Source organism: Ambystoma mexicanum, chromosome 1q (assembly GCF_040938575.1).
Source record: "Ambystoma mexicanum isolate Mex_15411 chromosome 1q, UKY_AmexF1_1, whole genome shotgun sequence".
Taxonomy (NCBI): domain Eukaryota; kingdom Metazoa; phylum Chordata; class Amphibia; order Caudata; family Ambystomatidae; genus Ambystoma; species Ambystoma mexicanum.
In genome coordinates this window covers 932,683,309-932,701,841 of record NC_090922.1, presented here as the reverse complement: position 1 = coordinate 932,701,841, position 18,533 = coordinate 932,683,309, and the positions used below count along the sequence as shown (strand labels likewise).

At 46.9% G+C, this 18,533-nt stretch overlaps 1 protein-coding gene across 2 annotated transcripts in view; it reads right to left on the bottom strand.

Moving 5' to 3' along the window:
- SASS6 (SAS-6 centriolar assembly protein) overlaps positions 1–18,533 on the bottom strand; it is a 1,114,399-nt gene that overhangs the window by 1,052,114 nt on the left and 43,752 nt on the right. For both annotated transcript variants that reach the window (XM_069641586.1, XM_069641587.1), the window contains exon 2: positions 7,488–7,548. In XM_069641586.1, coding sequence (XP_069497687.1) covers positions 7,488–7,548 — 61 coding nt within the window. The remainder of the gene's footprint in view (positions 1–7,487; positions 7,549–18,533) is intronic.

Sequence of the window (18,533 nt, the reverse complement as noted above, 5' to 3'; positions counted from 1 at the left end):
GATTAAGGGGCATATCCAAACAAATCCATCGAAGACCCTTTTACATTAGGGTGGAAGACTAGGATGGCTGCGATGGAGTCGCTGGGCGATTCAGAAAAGTTTCTATTGTATCCCCGAGCTTGGTATAAGCATGAAGGAGTGTGTTGAGAGCATGAATTTGACTGAGATCAATTCACAGTCTAGGATTGGGGATAACTCAATAGGAGAAGCAGAGAGAAAAACTTTGAGAATAGGAATGCCACTTGCCCTGCTGGCACGGTTTTGGACGATTAGTCCCAGTGGCAAGGCCTCCTGCGCAATCAGGAGGAAACCTACGGAAAACCAGGTTTTGGTGCTGAAAAGGATGTCAAGGTACTAAATTAAGATGAGATCATATACATTGTGCTGATTTTTTTAAGACAGATCTGGCATCGATGAGAATGCATTGGAAGAGACTATTGATTTGATGCCGGGGGCTCTAGGTGCTGGGTAGGATCTTGGTGTGGTGAAAGGTTGCATGGGTAGGGTCGGCATGATGCGGTAAGATGTGAAGGTGATGACGGACGTGGTGTTGGAGGTTGTGTGGATAAGGCTAGGTTGGTTGGAGAGGTCAGGTAATTTGGCAAGGCGGCTTCAAGAGTTGAAGGTTCATGCAAAGGTGGGAATGAGTTAGTGTTCAGGTTGCCGGGATACTGCTGGTCTGAAGAGAGAGAGAGAGTATGTAGTGGTGGGAGGAGTAGAGGCGGTCAATCTTGGTTTTAGAGCTGGTGATCCAGTTGGGTGTGGGGGAATCCAGACACAATCTCCTCTCAATCTCAGTTGTGAAATGATTAGCTTGTAAACTTCTGAGGCAGCTTTGGAGGTCGAAGGGGGATTTCACTGGATCTGGGGGTGTAGAGGGAAGGGAGTGGGTGTATATGTGTATTTTATTTGTCTTAGTGGGAGGTGGGGGGAGGGAGTTCAAGTCGGATTGGGTTGCAAGGGAAGCAAGGCGTCTATTGATTGTGTTTTGAGAGGGCGCTGGGGGTATGCGAGTAAGGGTTGGTATATCATGAGTGGGGTGGAGGCTAGAATAACTTGCAAGGTGCCCAGCGATGCAAGGCGAGTGTCTGTTTTGAGTGGCTGAGGTGCAGCTGGGAAAATGATGGGTGGCGGGTTCAGAGCGGATGTTGCGAATGGTGTTATAGGAAGTGATGGTTCGAGGTGGGGGAATGGGGAAGGGGTGGGAGGGGATGTAATATTGTTGCTTGCATTGTGCCAGTAAGGTTGGAGGGTTTGGGGTGGAATGTGTTGGAAGTATTGGGGGAGGGGCTTCAATTATGGAGGTGGGTGAGAGTAGGTTTGTTAATAAAGAGGTGGGCGAGGTTCTGAATGTAACGTCTTCAAAAGGGAGTTCAAGTTCCTGTCATCCGATTAGAAGCTTCAGAACTTGTAGAATGTAAAATTCCAGGTGGCTTGGTTCAGAGGTAGGACTTGAAGTGACAAAACTCAGTGGTGGCACTGTTTGGGTTGGAAAGATTTGTGAGAATTAACTAAATAGGATTTGGAAGAAGGAAATGGAACATACTAGTTGCGGACAGCAGGAAAATTCAGGAAGGCAAAGATGTAGATTTTCCAAGTTCGCAAGGGTGGGGTTCAAAGGCAGAAAGATCAGATGTCAGGATTTGAAGTGGCGAAATTCAGATTGTCCAGGTTGAAGGTGCTTTAGTTAAAAAGTAGCAGAAGTAAGAAATGTCAAGGATCAGAGTGTTACAAAACAAGACAGATTTTGAAGGAACTTTTGGGTTGATATCACTTAGAACCCCCGCGACCTGATTAAATGCAAATATTTGCACTGTCGCATTGGTGTGCCATAGAACGGAGACTTCGAGTTCCTCAACTCTGTTTAATTAGGAAACCAGGCTGCTGTGGTCACACCTTATTACTGCTTCAGAAAAAAAATTATGCTGGAGACCAAGTCCAATTGCTGTTGTGTGATAAAGTTTAATTGATCTGCCCTATGGATTACATGTGTTTCGGCAAGGTGCCTTTCTCAAATCAGGGATTATCCAACTTTATTTCTCTTAATCATTACTGGAAGTGTAATAACGGGGATCAATCCCAACTGCAAATATCATTGTCGCGTCCCACGTTCAAGCGAATGATCAAGAGAAATTGGACTTAGTCTCCGGCATAATTTTTTTTCCGGCGCAGTAATAAGGTGTGACCACAGCAGCCTGGTTTCCCAGTGTTACAAAACAAATCAACTCGGTTTTTGGATGGAAAGTTCCAGGTGTCAGCATTACAGAGTGTTAAAGTTCAAACCAACAAACAGCCAGAAGTCAGGGTTCAGGCTTAGAAACGTTAACAAGCAGCAAGGTAAAGGCCAGCAGGGTTAAAGTGGTTAAATTCAGAAGTGCCACTGTGTGGGAAAGACAAGGTCAGATTGGCCACATTTTCCTGGCCAATCCTCAGGCAAGAGGAAACAGGAAGTGTGGGTTTTTTGGGTGAAGTCAGTAGTGGACGACGACCAAGATACCAGCAGGAAGAAGGAAGCAGCAGCTTGTGGAGGGGATTTCAGTAGCAGGTGAGGTATTGGTTTAGGAGTGAAAGTGGTTCTGCAGTAGGAGTGAATGGCTGTGTGGAGAGTGAGAAGAAAAGCTTCTGAAAGGAGAGTGTGAAGTACAGCAAAAGGAGGGTGTTTTCAATAGTTTGAAAGGAGGAGCATGGTAGTGAGGAGATTGGGGAGGAAGGGGCGATTAAGCATAGGGATGAAGAGGCATTAGGCGTGGGTAGGAGGGGCATTGAAACTTAATCTCCTTCATCTTCCAAGGAAGGCAGAAGGAGTGGCAAAGGGTTCCCTATGGGTATATTAGTAGCAGAATCTTTCTGAATAAGGCAATGAAGGACTGTAGTCTATGTGCACAATATTCTGCTTAAAAATGAGGACACAAAAGACCATTTCAATGAAATAAGACATGTGCTCAGTCAGTTAGAGGGCTGGGGAACAAATATAATTATAGAAGGCCCAATGGTGTAGAAAAAGGATACACTTCTTGTGACATGAGATCAAGGGAGAGGGTTTGAACCTGCAGAATAAAAAGGGTGTAGGCCATACAAATAAATAAATACATTTAAAACATTAACGGTCCCATCAATGTGAATAGTTTGAAAAGTCTTTTAGGTATGTCAAGTTCTGATAGAAAATGTTGACGATAGGTTTTTTTTTTTAGGATTATGCAGCAGTCGCACAACCATTAACTAACCTATTGAAACAGGATATGCCATGGAAATGGGGACAATGCAACATGAGGCGATAACCAAATGAAAAGACACTGTCTAGGGCCCTAGATTTAGCTTAGCCAAGAAAGAATCAATACTTCTTCCTATACATTGCATTTACAGACCTATCCATGTCAGCTGTTTTGTACCAGAAGCATAATTCAAGTAATAGTTGACAACCGTTTGAGCATTACAACAACGTCTCCCCATTATTCAGGGAGAGTGTGTGATCATTGAAACTGCACATCAGCTTCTACAACTTTTGCAAAGTAAGGGTCAGGTCAGGAAACCAATCCCAAACAAGGATCACTTCATGGGCATTGGCATTACAAGAATTCCTCGTGGAGGTGAGAGCTGGATAGAATAAAAAAGTCCAGTAGCCCTGGGACTAGCGGAATTACATGATTGTGCATTTATACGAACACCAGAAAATATAGAATTGATAACCAATTTCACTCGGCACACAAGCATTTAAAGAGAAATCACCCTGATAGGGTCTTAGGGGATGAGACTGGAAACGTGTGGACTATAAAATGAGGCTATTCCATCACATAGTATGCATGAGTAGTCGGGCAGCAGAACTGGCTCCCATCTACAAGGCAATATCCACAGCAGTAGAAAACAAGTTGAAAGGGATTGCGATTTTCATAGAAATAGCTTTGTGGAGTATCCACTGAAGTGGAAAATGAAAGGAATGGTCACGTGTAATAAAGCGCTACTAAAAAATGGGAAACTGATCAGGCCATTGGCAATCAGAAAATGATAGTGTCCATTGGAAAAAGATATAGGCCATTCTAAAATACCAGAGACGATATGGCAGGGAATGACAATTGCCCAAAATTGGGGGTGTAATGGGACAGTTATTTCCCATAGGACATTTGCTAGGCAAAATGCAGGTGAACGTGGGTCTCAGGGGGTAGGCAATCAATCAGTAACTCAATGGAGCTTTGACACACCAGACCCGGATTTGATTAATGGACAAAAGTGAGACAACGTAAAAGATACATTCTATATTCAAGTTTGAGATTCAGAGAAGAAACCCATTACAGAGGAGGACTGTAAAGGCAAAGAAGAATTGAGGGTGTTAAAAGGTAACCATAGATTTCAGTTACGGGTGGATTATTGATCCAAAAATCAATTTCAGGTTGCATTGTTTTGCCCCGTCTTAACCAATCCCTGACTTTCTTCAATTGTGTGCTTTCCCCCTCCTAGTTTGTGGGTTCCAGACCCCTTTTTTCTTCAATCCCTGTACACCTTTGGCCCGCCACGACACACTCCCTGTTGGTCCTGTGTCTTGCGGCCATCCTTGTACTTAGAGGCTGTTCCTGCAACATCTGCAGCTCTGGTGCTCGCTGCAGTGTTGTTTCCTGTGTCGCCGTCATTTCCGCTCCTCGCCGTGGCACCGGAAACGTCCTGTGGCTGGGCCCCGCTTGGCCGTGGCCTCCTGCTCCACCACCAGACTCTCCAGGATCAACAGCATTGCCACAGTGGGGACTTGCTAGGGGCCATCAACCTTTTCCACCGCCAGCCTATACAGGGCCCACTGACACCGCCCCAGCTGGTACCAGGTCCAGTACGGCTTCCCATTCCACTGCCAGATTCACCGTCCCTCATGTACCACCACTGCCTCACACAGGTATGAAACAAACAGTGAACCAATGTGCAGGAATTGTGTATTTATGGTGAATTTAATAAGAGGATCCCCAAGAACTCCAGTTGTACTCACTGAAAGGATTAGAGAAAACAATGCATTTTGAAATCCTACAGATCATATACACGTCGAAACATACAAGCAATTTCTGCAACCATGTTTCACAAGACCATGTTCCCAATTAACGTCCTGTATTTATCAATACCAAATTGTGATACTATAGCATTTAAACAACTTCTACATAATGCAAATCATAGCATGTTGTGCTAATTTTGTAATTCAGACATTCGTCAAAAATCAAAATGGATAATACCCTATACTAATGCTTTTAAGATACAAAGCATATTGTGCAAAAAAGAATTGTATCTCACCAACTTCACATATGCACAAGTCTCTCTTGGTGGAAAAACATTCACCACAGTAGGCGTAATATACCACCAAGGTGCCACAACCACGTCAGGACACTATACTGCACATATTAAACAAAGTGGTCAGTTTAAATGTGACACTTCTGTAATGCGAATACAAAGATTGCCAGCAAACAGATAATTCCTTAAACCAAAATTCAATCATTAAATTATACATCAATTGTACATTTCCCATAATTATATAGACTACGCTAATTATATTCAACTACTTTAAAACAAAGGAATAGACAAAAGAAAATTGTGCATTAAACATAACATTTTGACATACACGTTTTAAAAAAATTACTGTTAAAATACGCCATCGGGTATTTAAACTACTTTAAATGTACTATAAAAGATATAGCTATCATCAGGGTGCACATTTTTACGTTGAAAGCTACTAGCCAACCATTAAAAAGGCATTTGCCACCTCAATTATATACATACAGACAGCAGACTATGTCTTACTCGCCAAGAATCTATGATAGTGGCGAGTGCATATTTTGCACCATGGAAATCATCTAAATATGTACTAAAACATTCAGTAAAATACTGATTTTTTAAAACCACCTCATAGGTTAAATTAGTACCCTGTGGGGGTGTGGTTTTGGCCTGCAAGCCAATCGGGGGCCTCCTCAGAGATGGAGGCTGCCATCTTCCCCCCAGGTATCAGTTAAGTGCTCCCCTGTGTCCCCATCCCCCACCCCAGTGGTGTTCCCAGCACGCCCGGACACAGGAATGGCCACCATGGAAAGGGAGAACGGACTAAGTGTAGTTCTTCTCCTCGATCCAAGGCAACCACCTATTTTGCTAATTTTTTGCTCGAGCTGAGAAACGATAACCACACCGTTTCTCAACTTGAGAAAAAGACACTATTAGCACCCCGATAAGTGCGTTGGTACTAATAGCAATGTAATGGGGAGAGCATTACTGGTTCGGGAACGCCCCCGGGCCACAATTAAAGCCCTTGCTTCACTCAGGCTTTTAATTTATGCCCTCTTGCTCGGGTTATATTGCTTAAACAGTGTACAATACACAAATGTTGTACAAACGTCCACTCTTCCCCCTGCTCTCTGAACATAGCATCGCAGAAGTGATCTCAGTTTTCACAGCTGCTGTGCTACCTCACCCTTGTACAGACATGCTTTGCTGCCACATGAGACAGTCTAGTCTAGCAAGCACAGCTTCTCCCCAGGGCGAGCATACTGTCAAAACTGTAGCTCAACTTCTAACCCCACGAGTCCACGACCATAGCCAGTTCCAGCACTAAGAAAGTTAACAAGTTGGCAGGTGAAGGAAAAAAGGGCTCAGAGAAACGTTCAACACAATTACGAGAACCGGACCGCATACATACCAAAAAGCCACATTCTAATTATGAGATGTTGTCCAGTCAGCTTTGCTCCTTCTTTGCATTGTGGCACTTGTAGCCCTAGATTTATAATGTATAAAGCAGAGCCGCATATCACAGAATGTAAAGAAAAAACAAGTCAATCTTATAATTGCAATGTCCCGGGAGGACAGCTCAGGGGCAACGCCTCGACGTGCAGCAACATAGGTTCGATCCTCGTGTCGCCGACTGCCTACTCGGTCCAAGAATGCTCTTTAATTGTAGTCCTACTTATAGTTTAGTAATATGTCCTAGTTTTTGGAAATGTGGTCACCGACTGGGGGACTGAGTAGCATAGATTTCACAAATTCAACCTTTTAAGTCTTTTTTAGTTAGATGGGTTCATAGTGCCACTGCTCACTTAGGTACCCTGCGCAGCACCTACAACAGAGAGCGAGTACGAGCATGCGTGCGACTGTACCAGCGATTGAATAATAGTCGGGCCTGTCTACCTGCATAGGAAATGTATGTGCTTTGTGTGGAAAGTGAAAGCGTTAAATGAAAAAAACTTCAACCCTGGCTGCTGCAACTAGGACAGCACAGGGAGCAGGGGAGCTGTGATGCCATGGACCAATAAAAAGGCAGCTGCCTAGGTAGTCCTTCGTACAAAAAAAGGTCAGAAGATTAACCACAACGTCAACTGCTCAGGTCTGGGAAGCAGAACTCAGAAAAGTATCCTCTGTGACGTTTAGAAAATTACAGAAAGGTTTAGCTTGTAAGTTCACTTTACATAAAGTTTAGACATTGTTTGAGAAAAAAAGACTGTTTAGTAGCGTTTAGAACAATGACAACAAATACAAACCTTTTTATGAACTGGATTGGAAGTTGCCAGCAGCTCAATACATACTCTGACGTGGACCCTCCTGCAAATAGGAAACACCATTAATGAAAATGCACTGCTCACAAAGCCACAGACGATTATACATAACATATATTGTGACAGGGTCATGGGTCCGACTGTCGGGATGGTTGAAAGGGCAGGTAATGTGACACAGAGGTGGTGTGGTGGCAGAGCCATGCAAGTAAACTGGTACCACATTCCAAGAACCAATGCCCATCAGCCTGTGTCCTGGCCAGGTCTCATTCAGGTGCCCCTCTCCTAGACACTACAATTACAAGCATGGCTAGACTCCAGACTTCTTGGATGGATAATGGTTACTGCGAGGTAACCTCGTCCAAAAAAACTACACATACCACAATGCACCTGTGCCACCGCACAAGACCTCGACGAACAGGAGGCATGGACTTATCAAACTGGGATCGGCGTTCCCATTCAGAATAAACACCCACTACAGACTGCCCCTGCACGCTACAAGGCACAGACCCATTGGAGACCAGGGAACTGTTCCCAAAGCCTTTGTGGGCATCATTTTATAAGATACCACACAAACGACCACAGTCACTAAGTGGAAGGAAATGGAAACTGAAAAGGATGCAACGCTAAGGGCCCTTAAGACTCCTTGGGGAAATGCCAGCCCACAAGGGAAAGGTTGGTAGTAGCTGAAGACAGATTGGACTAGGGAAGCAGCTGACTCGGGTAGCCAATGGCAGCGGATAGAAACTTCTAGGCAGAAAGGGGAGGGCTATAAAGAGCCAGTAAAGTCAGTCGGCAATGAAAGGTGTTTGGATGAGGTTGAGTAAAGACCAAAGGTCCCTAGAAAAGCCTGCAGAAGGTGGAGCAGGACTTTGTGGAAACTTGAGTGAAGGCCATTTTACAGGGAGGGCAGGAACAGTGGCAACCAGGAGACGGTGAGGAGAGAGAAAAGATTGAAAAAGACAGTCCCCAACTGTGGGGAGTGGAAAGGGTCTTGCTAACATTAACCATTCATGCATTATTGCTGCATACAGCTTTTATTTTGTAATGAAGTTTTCCTTCTTTTGACACTCCCATATGTCTTACTGCTTAGCAAAGTGTTCTCTCTACAGCAGGGGAGTTGCTAGGTCTGGAAAAGACCCGGGGCTAAGCCTATGTCCGAACTGTTGGGACTGGGGGCTAGCTAGTCTTTTGGCTGTAGCTCCTGAGATTCTATCCGGGGCTACAACCAAAAGATCAGGGGCTATAGCCCCCTTAGCCCCCCCCCCTAGCAACGCCCCTGCTCTACAGCCTGCATCTTCTCTTTCTCCCTGCCTGATCAGCAAGGCTCATCTCCCAGCAATGAAAAATACATTCTTCCGCTATTGCCAGTCTCTGAAAAGGCATGATGTTCTCGCCTGATGGACACAGGTAGGGTGAGCAGACGTCCGGGTTTTCCCGGGACAGTCCGGGGAAATCACCTTCCGTCCCGGGGTTTTTTCATTTTTTGAAACCCCGTCGAGGTGTGCATGTTTGGGGGGGCTACTTTAACTAAAACCGCAATTATTTTTCACAACACTTTCAGAATTTTGAAGTTGGTGGTTTGGCTCGAACCCCCAACCTCTCAGGTACAAGTCAGAACACTTACTCTGTGCCACAGAGACTGGCTTGGAAATTATTGTACAGCAAGCCATGTAATATCAATTAGAGCTAACGCTCGTTTTGAAGTAACATGCCACGATTCACAGAAAAAACGGCACAAATTAGATTATATACAGTTTATAGAAACGAGAAGTGCTGGAAATATGGTTGGGGGGTGGTTGTGGGGGCGTGTTGGGGAGGGGCGGTAATTGGTGGGCTGCTATGGGGTAGTCCCTCTTTTATGTTGTTGGCCATCCCGGTTTTTTGTTTTGAAAATCTGGTCACCCTAACACGGGAGCCTTGAGCCCATCTGGCATGTCGTGACAGGGTGAGGAAGGCGGCCTTTGAGGGAGCGGTTTTCACCTCATCCTGTATGCGATTTGAATACAGGGAGAGTTGTTGAGCAGAACAGTGAATTCGGACTTGGCAGCGTGCTCTTACTTGCAACTGGGCCCCCCTCTGTGTACCTGTACATCTGTCAGGTGTGTGTCTAATACTTTATGGCCTAGCAGGGCAGGATTTGTTGGTAGGAGTCCAGGGTCTGAGGCCTGAAGCGCATTCCAGACTTCCCCATAACCCTTCTAGCCTTTTACAAATCCGCCTCACCCGACCCCAATTGCCATGGTTGATCAAAACTGCATGTTTACTGCAGGCCTCAAAATCTTATTACCTCAGAGCATTTTCTGCACCTGGTTCATTCTCCAATTACATGTCAGTGCATTCAATAAGACTAACTGATAGTATTCTATATACCTGTCAGGAATGACTGCACTCAAAAGAAAGATCCTTCTTTTAACCTCACGACGGGTTTCAAGCTAATACCCAGTCACTAAAGCCACCCAACCCTTGGTAAAAATACCTAACATAATGTACATAGGTTCCTGCGATTTCCTCATTCTGCGAAAGTCAGAAAAAAGTTTAACGAAAAAGAGATTCACTGCCAACGGGATGAGAGAAGGCATGCTTCTGCTTGCCCAATTGAGGATTAGTTCGGTAGAGAGGACTATATTTTTTCTAGACCGAGAAAGCAAACTGTATACTGAAATAAACAAACTCACTATTTCCTGGAGAAGAGGAAGTGACCGAGTGAAAATACAGCATTTTCATTAGTGCTTCCTGTTGAGTGAGGTTAGTTGTTTGTAATGCAGATTGCCCCCGAACATTTACAAAAGCCATTCATTCATTCATGTCATTTGTATAGCGCCTTTCACCTTAATTATGGTCCCAACGCGCTGTTGGTTGAACGCCATTGTAGAGACCAAAGTCCAGATATGGGAAAATGGGAGGTGCTATTAACTGAGTGTGTGCATTTCTGCCATTTAAGTTAAAGGCGGTGGCCAATATGCTAGTCACCCATGTCAGAATGGCAAGTGAATGAGCTGAAAGTAGGAATTATTAACTAAACCGGGGGATTGCGTGGATAGAAATGTGAATAGCTACAGTTGGAATTTGTCGTGAAAAGGTATCCTCATACTTATGGCAGAGGTGCTGTGCATTAGTGTTGTGTGTGGGAGGGAGGCTGGGCCTTTGCCTAAGTTACGAAGATGCAGGGTGTGAGGGAAACAATGGTTTAGCTGCACAAACAACCAGGTCTACTCCCTGGATTCAATTCATGTGCAAACAGCAGTGCTTAGTCTCACATACGATGTGAGTGCTATGAACTGAGTGCAATGAACGAGTAAACAAATAAACCATTAAATACATACGTGGAAACTCACCCTCTGAGTGGATCTTAGAGTGATACTTAAACAACCCCAAGTCCTTCAAGTGTGAAATGTTCACGCCTTACATGATTATTTTAAAAGCAACGCCAACCCTCATATGTTTTGGAGTTTCACGCTGGCTATAATTGAAGATTCAGCTGTAATTGATTATCCTCCTAATTGATCCAATTGCTTGACCTAACGTGCGTTTATGTGCAGTGCAATGCATTGCCCGTCCTTCGAGACGATTTGATATCAAGACCTGGCACGCTCTCTTCAGATCATGTGCAGGTTTACTGGATAACTTGAGTCTTTCGTACCAAAAATTCTGCATCTCAAGTGTCTAGTTGAGGCAGCAATGCCCACCGTTATTCATTTATTGGTTATTTATCATATGCATATACACAAGTAAGCACAAGACAAAAGGGGTGGGGGGGGGAAACAAACGATCTTACAAGGCCTTGTGACATTTAGATCGTGCAAGTGAAGTAACGAGAAGAGCAGGGGAGAGAGGAGGTGCGTGGGGGCGAGTGCAGGTCATGGTGGAAAGGCACATGAGTGGGTGGGTGCCAGAGGAGGCCAGGCGGACCAAGGAGGCCAGATGGAAGAGCCGGGGGAAAGCAGAGAGCTAAGTGAGCAGTAAGGGGCAGGCGTGGCTCCAAGGAAAAGTCAAACCAGGCAAGTGCAGGGGAGGGTTCTTGAGGGCAAGTGCAGGATGAAGAGGTAGCAGGGAGGTGAGGGGGGGGTTCGGTCAGGGGAGACCAAGTGCAGGGGTAGACTGGACTGGGGAAAGCCTGGTGCCCTGTAAACTGAGGGAACTAGGCAGCTAGTCTAGGGAAGCGGGGACATTAGCAGGGGAGGGGAAGGAGGAAGAGTAAAAGGAAGGTCTTTAGGACCTTCCGGAACTTAAGCATATCCGGCTCATGTCAGAGGGCTTCTATGTGAAAATAACTATTTTTAAAAGGTCTCAAGAGAATAAGACCGATTTTACATTGACCGCTTTTCTTTTGATCGGAAAACTGGCATTGTAAAGGTCTTTTTTTATCTTGAGACCTTTAAAAAGCGCATTTCCTTGTAAAAAAAAATAATATTCAGAAACCCATTGTTCCTCCCCGCCTCCCACTCCCCCAAAACACACATGCACCCACGAACCCCCCCTGCCCCTCATCTCTCAGCCCCAGCCCCCAAACCCTTAGTTTCCTTTACTGCAGCTGTGAACACAGCCCGCGGTAATGGTGCACCATATTAATACAAGGTATCACTACCACCAGCCATTGAAGGTAAACTTCACTGTAACAGAATTGTTACAGTTTTAGTGTGAAAGGGGATACATTGCATCTCCCCAGCACTCCACATAAGGTGGGGTGTGCTGGTTTCACTAAATAAAATGTAAAAGGTATCCAAAGATCCTTTTTACCCTTGGGAACTGTAGTTAACTCAAGGCTAGCACAAGTTAAAAGGGTAGCCCCTAGAGCAACCCAGCAACAACAGGCACTTATTGCCAATAAGTTGTTAAAGATGATAAACTGTAACACTATGGAGAGTCTTAAAAATGACACCCATAAAAAGTTAAAGATTATGCGAGTGTGGAAAAAGGTTCCCACTCACTGAGGTATTAATGTAAAATATCCCACTAATAAAGCAAAAAGTTCTGGGGTTGAAACCAGGAAAGGAAGATTCATCAGTTCTGTGCAAATCTTACCTAACATACCCACTGAAGGAAAAAAACACGGCGTCCGACTTGCGGAAGCCCTTGGTCTTGTCCAGATAGAATTTCAGAGCACATCTGACATCCAAACAGTACAAGACCCTCTGAGCCTCGACCTTGGGGGTCGGCAAAAAACGTAGGTTATCTCCTCATTCAGATGGAAAGCAGAGTCTACCTTAGATAGGAATGTGGGGTGTGCTCTCAGCACCACCTTATCCTTGTGAAAAGTATTATAGGGTTCTGAAGCCACCAGAGCCTGGATCTTGCTGACTCTTCGAGCAGAGGTGAGGCCCACCAACAGAGCTGTCTTGATGGTGACAAGCCTGACGTCAGAAAAAGACGCCATTGGCTTGAACAGCTTGTGCGCCAAGGCACCCAACACTACATTGAGGTCCCACAAAGGGTGTGGTTTCTTGATTGTCGGGTAGAGCCTGGAGAGGCCCGGCAAATGTCGCTTGACCACCGGGTTGGAAGAGGAGAAGACCCCCTCCCCTGAATTTCTGTAGGCCCCTATGGCTGCCAAATGTGTCCACCTGCACGCCTGAGTGAGCAAGGTGTGCAGAGAAGGAGAGCACATCATCCAACATGCACGTATGGGGGTTAATCTCCTTAGAGTCCGCCCAGTGACATAACCTAGTCCATTTACTCTTGTACTGGCTCCTAGTAGCCTTGCTTCTAGCGCCCTGAATTATTTCTAGGTTAGCCTGTGATAGCATCAGGTGTTTCAGCAGGACCTGCTCAGGAACCACGCTGCAAGGGCTCATTTCTGTGGGATGGGGCATTGGCGGGAGGGGGGTGACCCTGCCCCCCTGCTGTGCTAGAAGATGAGCTGGACCATCGGCAGGTGAATGGGTAGCTTGTCCGAGAGGTTGAGAAGCTCAGAGAACCACAGTCTCGCCGGCCACCAGAACGATGCTGAGGTGACAAGATTCCTTTATCTTGCAGATCACCCTGTGGACCAATGGTGTGGGAGGCAAGGCATGCGCTGTCATGCCGTTCCACTGAATCTGGAATGCGTCACCCAGGGAGCCGGGCCCTGCCCCTGCCAGGACACGAACTGCTGGCACCTCTTGTTGTCCCAGGATGCAAAGAGATCCACTTAAGGCGGCCCCCCTCAAGATCTCGAGCAGTACCTGATTGTTCAATTGCCACTCGTAATTGTCCACTCCCAGTCTGCTGAGCCTGTCCGCCTCTAGGTTGGACTCCCCCAGACGGTGGAATGCCGCGAGGTAGATGCTGTTCTCCAGGGCCAATTACCACATGCAGATAGCTAAGCTGCACAGTGAAGGGGGGGGTCCTGGTACCCCCCTGCTTACTGACATAGTCGGTCTGGAGGAGGACGACCTTGCCCCCAATGAGCGGAAGGAAAGCTTTCAGAGCTAGCCATATGGCTTTCAGCTTTAGACAGTTGATATGAGACTCCTGCCGGGTCCAGACTCCATGGACACTGGTCATCCAGAGTGGCCCCCTAGCCTTCCAGGGAGGAATCCGAAGTAATGGTCACCTGCGGGGGCAGCTGCCGGAAGGGCTTGCTGGTCGTTGCAGTCTTTGGAACACCATGTGAGGTCCGAGTGGGGGAAAAGGCGGAATGCTGACGAGCTCCGCTTGGGAGCCCCGCTCCCGATTCCATGAGGTTGCAAAGTGCAGCTGTAATTTTCTCATAGTCTCGTGTGGGGTACGGCCAGCAGGACCGCTGCCATGATACCCAATATGTGTTGGTACCACCAGCCCAAGGTCACGTCTCGGGTAAGGAAGGGAGTAGTGGCCCTCTTGATGGCCGCGATCTTGTCCTCCGAGGGGAAAACTCTCTTGGAGCATGTGTCCCATATGAGGCCCAGGAAGTTCAGGCTCTGCATAGGCTGCAGCAGAGACTTCTTGGGTATTGATCAAAAATCCCAGCTCGTGGAGTGCGATCAGAAGTGCAGAGGAAGTGTGGTGAACCGCCTCTAGAGATCTCGCCCCGATGAGCCAGTCGTCCAGATATGGGTAGACGTGGTGGTCCTGGGGAGGGCTGACACTGCATTCATGAGCCTGGTAAATAACCTGGGGGGGTAAGTTGAGGCAGAAGGGTAGCACCTGTATTTGAAATGCAGTCCATGATCCTGAATTGCAGCAAGGGGCGATGCGACTGCCAAATCGGGATGTGTAGATAAGCGTCCTTCAGATCCAGGGAGCACATTGAGTCTTCCCTGCACAATGTCGCCGCAATGAGTGCTGGTGTAACCATCTTGAATTTTTGAAAAGGAAGGGAGAGGTTAAGGGTGGAGAGGTCCAACAACTCTCAGGCCAGCCTGGTTCTTTTGTATGGCGGAAATCCTAGAGTAGAAGCCCAAACCTCACTGGCAGGCTGGGACTTCTTCCACTGCCGGGCTCTCGATGAGCGACTGAATTTCCGCCAGCAGAGTTGCTGTCCCAATATGTGGGAGTGGAGGGGAGGAGGGAGGAGAGGGCGGGATCAGTAAACTGTACCCTGTGGATACTACAGAGGATCCAGGGGTCTGCGAACGTCTGATGCTAAATCTGTGCGTGAAGAGCAAGCATACCCCCCCCACCGGAAACACGTGGACCCGAAGGGACGCATCAGGTCTTCTTTCCCTCTGAGGCTGTTGCGGAGTAGGGGGGCTGACAAAAACCCTTACTCTCCCCCCCTTTTGTTGTTTGTGCCGGTGCTGACTCGGAGAACGGCCAGGCTGCCTGGACCTCTGTTCTTGGAAGCCATGGAACCCTCCAAACGGCTGCCCCTCGTCAGAGCTTTGATGTGACTCAGTGTACGCCTTGGGCTAGATAGATAGATAAAGACTTCACAGTTTGCGAACAGTTTTTCTTTTTATCTAGCTCCTCATCGGTGGTGGAGTGAAAGAGGTCACCACCCTCGAATGGAAGGTCCAATATGTGTTTCTGGATGTCTGGGTTGAATTTAGTAACCCGAAGCCAGGCAGTCCTCATGTCCGTGGCGATGCATATGGCCCGGCCAGAGGTGTCAATGTGGCCCACTGTGGACTCCATGATGTCTTGCAACACCATTTTAGCCGCAGCCAGTCCCGCCTTGAAACGCGACTGGCTCTGCAACAGAAGTTCCGGAAAGAAATCCATTTCCCGCCAAAGCCTCTAGATTGATGAAGATGCAGCAAAGCGTTGGAATAAAACTTCTTCCCGTATGCCTCCAAGATGATCTCCTTGCCTAGCGGGGCCGATGACGACCGAGGCTTTGAGTAGAGTGACACTGCAGCAATCACTGAAGAGAGCAGTTGAGGGTGGGCCGACAGCAAGAGTGGATCCCCCTCCATTTGCCCATACTTGGCTCCGATTGACAGGCTGGGCCATGTGGGGTTTGAGCCACCCCTTTTTGGCCAAGGCGACAACATCCTTCTGCATCGGGATCCCCGTTCTAGGTGCGAGGCGTAGAGTGAGGACCTCGGCAAGTACCCCCACCTCCGGTTGTTTGACTTCAGGTTGAGGAAGGCCCAAGTACTCTGCCAGACCTGCGAGTCGTTCGTGGAAGGCCTTGGCCGACGATTGCGTGTCAGGGTCTTCTAAATTTAAAGGGGAAAAAGATTTTTTCTGGTGAAAAGGGTTCCGCCTCCCGTCCCCAGCGAGGGACACCCTATACAGTATGGAGGAAAGGGGACGGGACGTAAGAGAAACGGCCCTGTTGAACCTAGAAAGGTCAGTCTGAGATGAAGGCAGCCAACCAGTCCAGAGCCAGGTCTGTGATACCAAAAGGTGTCGCGGAGCAGATTTACCAGGGTGGCATGATTGACCGTATCAAAGGCAGAGGAAAGGTCTAGAAGGATGAGAATGGAAGGGAGAGCTGGCATCAAGATTAGAGAGCAGGTCTTCACGGGTGCTCTGGAGAAAGATTACATTAAAGCTCCTCAGTCCTGGAGCTTTCCCACACATGGTTCAGTTCAGAAGAACCACAAAGATTCCATGATGGAAACCTAAATGACTTTTGGTCAGAGAGGATTCGAGTCCTGCCTGAATGCAAGAACGCTTTTAAGGGCCGACTCGATCCATGACCAGTCCTGGCCATCATTAATGGAGGGTGGTGCGGTGCTTGTGTTATTTGGAAGGATTCAGAAGATAAAGCCCTATCCAACCGATCTAGCTTCTGTGTGGGTTTTTTTGCTTGTAGCCACCGTAACCGACAAAAGAGACTTGGCCCCTATGGCCGTTTTAATAGTTACTAGATCATGGCCCAAGGTATGTAAAATTAGCTCTTTGTCTCTCAAACCATTTTTGCTACAATGTAGGTTGAATAATTACCCTTGTTTACCTCGTTGGATGGCACAATCTCTATGGCATCCTTGAGAAGAAACGCGTGGACCTCTTCGAGAAGGATGAGCTGTTCTTCTCTTGTTGTCTTCCTTTGGCGCGGGTGATGGTTCGATGGTTTTTGGAGGAGCTCCACACAATAACCTCCTGCTACTGTTGATGGCACCCACTTGTCCGTGGTTATTCCCTCCCATTCGTGGGTGAAGTGTGAAATTATTCCCCCTACTGGAGAGGCATGGGAGGGGACATGTAGCAGGCTGTCATTGTATGGGAGGGGTACCTACACCTCTAGATGTGGAAGACCTCAACCGGCAGCAGGATCTGCGCTGGACTTGCTGGTAATCCTGTGACGCCCGACCTTGGTTGTTATTCCAGGAAGAATTTTGACTTTGTCCATACCCAGAGCCTCATTGGGAATTTTGGCCACGAAAGCGACGAAAATTGTTCCTGCCTCTCTGGCCAGGAGGTTTATTAGTTAGTTGCCATGGGGACTTGAGGGGGTCGTATTCCTCCTTGGCGGACTTCAGGGCGCCATTTAACGCTTTGCCGAATATGACTGTTGGTTCCACTAGCATGTTAAGTAACATCGCCTGGGTCTCCGGCGTAAAACTAGACCGGCGAAGTCAAGCGTGGCGCTTCATTATGGTTGCTTCAGCGATTATTCGGCCTGCATTATCTGCAGTGTCGAGGTTATTCTTTAGAATGCAGCTGGCCATAGCTTTGCCTTCTACTAATTCAAGTTGAGACTTTAAAGGAATAGTGCGCTCAAAAATATTATTTTCCCCCGAGGGTTCGGGCATTTGTTTTTAAGCATACATTGATCGATTGTACAAACATTGCCTATGCACCTTACCGTAGTTTTCCCTCTTTTTTTTTAAACACACATGCGAAATTAGGCAGCAGGGCGCGGCCATCTTATCTTTTGCCGAATCAGCCAAGGTGGACTGCCCTGGTGACACTAAATCATAGTCCGTGCCCCAGAGGCTGACATCACCAAACCTAGTGATATTCTCTGCCTATCTCCATGACGTTACTGGGCAGCGTAGCCAAACGTGCCCAGTCATCACCTACATGTTAACGTCAGTTGATGTAGAACCCGGAATATCAACACACATCTCCCAACACAGCGTGTCCCAATTTTGAATACAAAACTATATTTTTAAAGGAAATAGTAACACTACAATTTGTAATGTACTTTTATTTCACAATAAACGCTCGGAGAACATCCGGCGATTGTCATATTCAACCAAATGGCTCATTTTCCTCTTTGTTCTTGATCCACAAATGTTAATCGTGAGTCACGCAGTGTTTAATTTGGGTATAAGAAGCACATTGGACGCACTGTGAATCGCAAGGCTTGTGCATCAGCTTGGCGCTAGGCCACCGTAAACCAGGTCAGGCTGCTCCTCATCGCTGGTACCGTGTAAGGGCATATCGGCCCGTGGCGATTGTCCCAAAAAACCGTCATGGTGATCTATCTGCTGCTGCCTGTTAAAAAACCTGTCAGTTGGTATCTGGAATCGATGCAATCGCAGAAAGGCAGGATGTTGCTGTTTGAAAAACATAACAGAAATGCGTCTCAGTAGCCGATCTTTATTACAATTGATCATTTTACCCATTAATTCAGCCCTGTGTTAAAACTAATGAACACATAGGTGAAACAATGGGAACACAGGTGAAACAATGGGAACACAGAGAAAACAATGTGGAAAGTAGTCTACAATTTGC